At 33.9% G+C, this 6,623-nt stretch overlaps 1 protein-coding gene across 1 annotated transcript; it reads right to left on the bottom strand.

Annotated features, from left to right (window-relative positions):
* Window positions 1-64: 64 nt before the first annotated feature.
* Window positions 65-758, bottom strand: LOC105131026 (uncharacterized). Its single transcript, XM_011033783.1, has 3 exons — window positions 642-758; window positions 460-538; window positions 65-334 (listed from the first exon to the last, which is right to left on the bottom strand). The coding sequence occupies exons 1-3, from the start codon at window positions 645-647 to the stop codon at window positions 75-77; spliced, it is 345 nt and encodes a 114-aa protein (XP_011032085.1). The 5' UTR covers window positions 648-758; the 3' UTR covers window positions 65-74.
* Window positions 759-6,623: the final 5,865 nt, after the last annotated feature.

Raw genomic sequence — 6,623 nt, 5'->3', positions numbered from 1 at the left:
CATGTTCTACAAGATAAATAAACTGACTCGGCTTCAATCTCTCTCTCCCTGCTTCTGGCTTGCCTGTTTGGTAATTACATGATGGAGCAAGAAGGGTCCTGATGGGGGTGAATCGGATAGACATAGGTCTGAGGCATGCCTCCACCATACACGGGCCAAACAACCGGCTGCACTGCTGGCTCTTCTTTCTTTTCTCCCACAGCTTCTACACTTGCTAACTCTGCGTAGCCTACTTTCTTTCTCAGCAAATTTGTAAGTTGTACTGCATCAACTCCATCGCCCACCACCTCTATCTGGCTCTTATCTTGCCCTCCTATACCAGCAGATTCAACACCTACAGAATCACAAAAAGATATATAAACCCGTCAAAAAATTGATCATCTGAATTTTTCCCCAAATGCAAGGTTTCTATTGGGTATTCCGATTCTAAAACTTGTGTGCATGGAAGGTTTTGTTCACCTGAAAGCCCAACTGCAATCTGCAAGGCTTTGGTGCGTGACTTCGGTCCATTCCCCGTCACCTTGATCACTATCTTTTGCTGCAATGATTTAGCATAATTAATCATTAACAAGAAAGTAGCATACATAATATTTTTACGAACAAGCTAGTAATATACTTGTGTTCTGATCACAAATTCATACCTTCATGGTCTTGGTTGTTGGAAAGATGGTGATATGTAGGGAATGAGGAGCTGTTTACAGTCCAGGAGACACCAAAAGTGATGGTTTTGGTCTTTTGGGGAGGTTTTGAAGAAACAGAGGGAGTAAACTAATGCTCTAGTTGTTTGAAGATGGAAATCTGGATGGCAGTTCTTGCTATTTATATAGGAGTGCATGGGCTAGAGAGTATGCTTGAGGACAGGCTCGGAGACAAGTAATTTTTTTTTCGAGCCCCTTCTTTAATAATATTTATAGTTTTAGCTTAAATACTAAAACAATTAAAATCTTAACCTCTTATTTTCAAGTTCCGCCCCTGCGTGAGGAGATTTCTGTGCAAGTGCTCAAGGAATCTTGATTCCGATTCGCTATTCTTTCAGTTGACAAAGTCAACACACGGCATTTCCTTTGGGGTCCTGTTTATCAATGACCTAGCTCAGATGACCTAATTAATTTTAATCACCAAATGAAAAGAAAAAAAAAAGAAAGAAACAAGACAAGGTGGCTAGATTTGTGTGGGATATTAGAATAGACAGCTCAGATAGTAGTTTATTTTAAAGTGTTTCTATTTAAAAATAAATTAAAATAATAATATTTTTTATTTTTTAAATTTATATTTGATAGTCACATCTAAAATTATTGAAAAACCTAAATTAAAATAAAAAATTAATTTTTTTAAATATTTTTAAACCCAAAAATATACTATCCCTTTTAATCTCTACACCATGCTTGTATTCGTAACTGTTTAATTTTTTTATATTGTTTTTATATATTAATTTTAAAAATAAATTTTTAAATAAAAAATATTTTGAATCATCATTGTCAATATTATAATCACAAAAACACCCTCCAAAGTTGATGTTTTTTTTTTTAATTTGTAAAACACGAATCCTGCTTACAATTGGTCTCGGCAGTAAATATTTTCAAAACCAAGTTGTGGCATGTCATAGTTCGCGTTGCTTTCGGACCCAAGTGTTTTAGTTGATTGAAGATGAGTAAAAAAGGGATCCACAGTTCATCTTGCAAGCAATACCGAGGAAAGAGTCTGCAAACCACATCGATTTTTAGTCTTTAATAACATCGAACCCTCCTCTTGTAAAGACGACTTATTAGTCTTTGTATTATATATCATCGTCATGCTTGCATTACGGGTCAAATGAATTATTATTTTTAATATATAAAAAAAAATTATCAAGTTATTGTTGACATTTTTCTAGTATAAGAAAATTATAACTGCGTGAAGGTTCATTCAATGAGATATAATTAATTTAATAACTCAAAGACAATTGGGTTAAACGATTAGGAAAAATATTAAAATTACAATATATTAAATTTATTTAGATCAATTCAGGTTAATCCGTAAAATTCATAACTTGGATTACAAGAACATGATAACTCTATATAAAACAAATTAAAATAAATTATAAAACTTAATTTTTAGAAAACTCAATATTAAAGAATAAAATAAAAAAAGTAAAAAAAAATGATATGAGTTAATATGTTAAATCTATGAACCGGGTCATGAGATCAAATAACCTCATGAAAAGTAAACAAAAAAAAAATTTCAGTCAACCCTGGTTAACTTTCTAATCTTATAACCAAATTCATGAGGTTGTGACAACTTTATTGAAAGCAAATTATAAAATCTAGTTTTTAATAAATTCATTGTTAAAGATTAAAATAAATAAAAAAATTAATATAAAAACATGATACAATCAAACGACCTGAATCATAAAATCATGATAATATTATAAAAAAATTAAAATAAATAATGAAGCATAATTCATAATCAACTTCATGTTGAATGATTAAATTAAAAAATACCAATTAAAAAAAGTAAAAAAAAAAACCTAGAGCCAACCCGTTAAATTTGTAATATAAATTATAATATCAAAATAATTTTATAAAAATAAATTAAAATAAATTATAAAGTCAATTTCAATTCAAGGTTAATTATTTCTTGACGTCCTGCTTTCCGAGGGCTTAATTATTTCTTGCTGCCATTCGTATGAGATCAAGGCTTAACTACCTGTTATTGTCCTCGCAAATTTCGCACAGCACTAACGTTTTCCTCCTATTTGAGCCCTTTTAGAGCTATTTGTTCTTCAATTAGGAATCCCTTCTCTAAAAAGGAAAATCTATTCATCAAGTCGGGAAGATTCGGTCAAATGGTTTAAAGTTCGTATTTTAGTGACCAGATCTTATCCCAACTCACTCTCACTCTTCTCATCTTTAATGTTTTGCTATAATCTATGAATGATTTTATCATATCTGTTCCACGGTCGTCTAAAATCTCCTCATTGATGTATTTAATTAATTGCATCATTAGGTGTTTATATCAATGAAAAATAAATAAATAAATAAAGTTAACAACACTCAACAGTTCATGGAAGTTTTTCTCCTTGTTTTATACACGTAAAAATCAAAAGAAAACTTTTTTTTAATTAAACAAAAAGAAATCTTATTAATTATATTTGAGTTCGAATATGGGTAATATGGGTAGAATATTGACTATACAACATTGCAGTGTATGGCATTCAGTTAACTGACAACAGACATCCTTCTTGATTTTCTAATATATATATACATATATGTGTGTGTGTGTACAATCCTGCCGGTTCATGCAATATAATGTATGTGTTGTTAGCAAACACTTGAAGAGAGGGGGAGACAGAGCAATAGAGAGAGAGATGGCAGGGAGGGGCCTTTGCAGATGGATCAGCCCTAAAGAGAGGCAGGCTTGTATTCAATATTTTTGAACCGAAATCCATCACACATAAAGAATGAAAGAGAAACGAATTTGACAAAAGAAGAAGAGATCTCTAAAAGTTTTGTTGTGTATATAAGGGATTCCTATTTCTAAGACCATAACCGTTGTAAAAATACTATACATTTTCCCCGTTGTAAAAAAATATTCACCAGCTTTTCATCAATATATATAATATAGTTGATACAATTTTTTACTCACAAGATTTATGCAGATGCTGTCTTTAATGGTTAAAAAAAATAAAAAAAATCTATGTCAAGTTCTTTGTACCCAATTTTTTTATGCTCACAATAATTTGGATAGAAATTTTTGCCAAGCTAATTTTCTATAGTACCATAGAAATCAGGGAAGTAGGACTATCAATTTCTCAACAAGTCTTCCCTTTACAGTAAGAGTTTACAATAAGTACTCTGATGAAAAAACATTGGCGCACTAGTAGTTTTATAGTAAAGATAATGTGTTATTCAATTTTCAATACAAACATATCTTAACGGAGTAGACTCTTGGTAAACTCAATGTTCAATGCTTGAATGCAATCTTCGGCTGCTACAACTCTGCTAACCTCTCCAACAAGCTTATCTCCTGTGAATCCAAATAGAAATTCAATAAAAAGAAGAGACATGTGAAAGAGAAGGAAATATCAGAAAGGTTGGATGCAATTATGCAAACAAGGGCATACACAACATAAGAATTAGCCACTTTCAACGTGTTATGGAAAGATTGAAAGAATTGGGTCCAAAAGATCAATTAGAAAATAGTTCTGATATTATCTATTTCATGATCAACTTGAGAAAACTAAAGCGCTAGACTTTTTTCACAAATCCATTTTGGTGTGATGAAAAAAGAATGGATATCAGAGGGTAATGGTCAAGAAAAAACACCAGAGAAATAAGCCAAAAAGAGTGTTGATGCGTATTATAAGCCAATAGCAGCATTATCCTTAATCTCGTATAAAAACATTGTTGTATCATGTTTGTTTAAACCAAGGAATGTAGTTTTATGACAAAATCATTGTTGGAAAAGGATGTCCTAAATTCCAAGCTGCACTCTTCACATCTCAAATGAACACTAAGAAGACATCCATTCCCATTCTGCCGATCGTTTAGCTATGACACTGGACACCAGTCTCCTTTCCTGATAGTATCTTATTCACCAGAATGTAAAGCATGTGCCTCAATGGCCAGTGGGTGATAGTTCAATAGTGATTCTGCAAATTATTTCAATAGCGCCTCAAAGGCAGGTCTCATGACTTGGGATCCTGTTTCCATGTGCTCTGTCACTCCTGATATGTTTGACATGTGTAATCCTTAAACAAGTACTGTAATATTTGATTGCTTGTGAAGTGTTGCACCTGACGTCACATGCTTGTTATTGTTTTTCTTTTAGGTGGCTACCAGGGGGATGGTGCTCCTACTGTTTCTGCCTGACTTCACATGTTTCTGCCCAGTGATGCGGTCAGCCAAGCATTGATAGCAGAATCATTTAGTGGGAATACCCAAAGCTTTTGATTTGTTCACCACTTGTGATCATATGATGTCAGGAACACACATCCACCACTAACCCATTCCAGATCATATGAGTGAACTTTTTTCTGGTCTGAAACGAGAGGAATAAATCCCATGAACCTTTCCGTATTTGATTGCTAGAATTGATATAATTTTTCTCATGTTTTCCTGACAGCAATGGATATATCTTCCGACCTTACAAATTTAGCAGGACTCCAGTAGCAGTGATATCTGCTGGAGTAAAATCCATTTTAGATATTCCCAGAACCTTATAATATTTGGTAGATATCATCTTTTTTTACCCCATTTATCATCAGAAGCAATTCAACTTCAGCTGTTCATATCAGTCTTAAATAAACAGGAAACTCGGGGTATTTGTGTTGCCACTTACAAGACCAATGAGTTCCCTGCATTTTTCACGGAGAGAAGTGGTTGCAAGGTACAACCTTTCTCATGGCTCACATTCTCTTTTCAAGCTCCATCTGATTTCAATTTGCAAAATGTGAAAAAGGCTAAATCTATTTGGTTCTTTGCAATGTATACCCATTTTCTAGGATTGCATCACTTGACAACTTTCTGCCTGAGAAAAGAAAAGGAAAGGAAAAAGAAAAAAGAAAGTGTGATTACAAAGGTACATTGACTGGTTTATGTGGAGTGAGGTGTCTCGGTTCTCCACCTAGAATCGGGAAGCTGGACCAAATCGACCATATCAGTTAGGCTCGCTGCACCTACCAGCTACAATAGCAGAGTCCACTCTACCAATATTACAGGCTACTTTAGTCTACATAGAGCTAAATTTATCAAAATCTTCGAGGAGCAGAATCCAGGACATAGGTTGCATACAAGATGAGCCCAAACAAGACTGATCAATCTTAGCATGGGTTCTATACAAGAGAAACCCAAAAAAGATTCATACATGAGAAAGCCTGTGACCTTAAAAATAACTGGTAGAATGTTGATTTTACACTGCACTAATGCTTGTCTGCAAGGCTTCAATTCAACATGTAATTTTTCATCGAATCTAATGAATATTTCGGTTCTATTTATGACAAATAATATGGGTACATTGTCGTGTAGAGAACCCAGAGGACTGTGTTCATCTTACCTTTATTCCACGCCCAACCCCACCCCTATGAGAATGAGAAGAATTGTGAGTGATTATGTTTTCCTTTCTTTCTTAATTACAGAAACTAACTTGAAACTTAAGCTTGGCTCTGGAATCCTGATTACAGTTCCAATCCCTAAAGAACACACAGCTTCTGGAGGCTTAATTGAGTCTGCTATACTAAGTGCCCTTAGAGAAGCTAGGTTGGAACTTTTTGGCTAATCCTCATTTGTGTTTTGTTTTCAATTTATTATATTTTTGGCTTTAAGTTTTACATAAATGGAAATGGATCCATTGGGACAAGAATATAACCGGCATTGCTGAAACTCCATTCTTGCTTGCAGAAGTGAACGAACTCACTGGAGGAGCCCCACTGGCATCTGGTATCCTTTCTCTTGCTCTTCACGCCTGATTTTCAAATCTGGGAAGTTTTATTTGGTAGCCATGAACTTGACATAGGTAATCTTGCTCTGCAATCCATTTTCATAATTTTGCTGTTATCATGGTTTTGTGAAGTTGATCTTAACTCAAGCTTAGACATTGCACTTGTGAAAAACAATGCTATTGCTGGTGATTTGATTGCAGTAGCC

This window comes from Populus euphratica, unplaced genomic scaffold (genome assembly GCF_000495115.2).
Source record: "Populus euphratica unplaced genomic scaffold, PopEup_1.0 scaffold76.1, whole genome shotgun sequence".
Classification (NCBI taxonomy): domain Eukaryota; kingdom Viridiplantae; phylum Streptophyta; class Magnoliopsida; order Malpighiales; family Salicaceae; genus Populus; species Populus euphratica.
The sequence above is the reverse complement of the archived record's forward strand: the minus strand, read 5'-3'. Positions and strand labels throughout refer to the sequence as shown.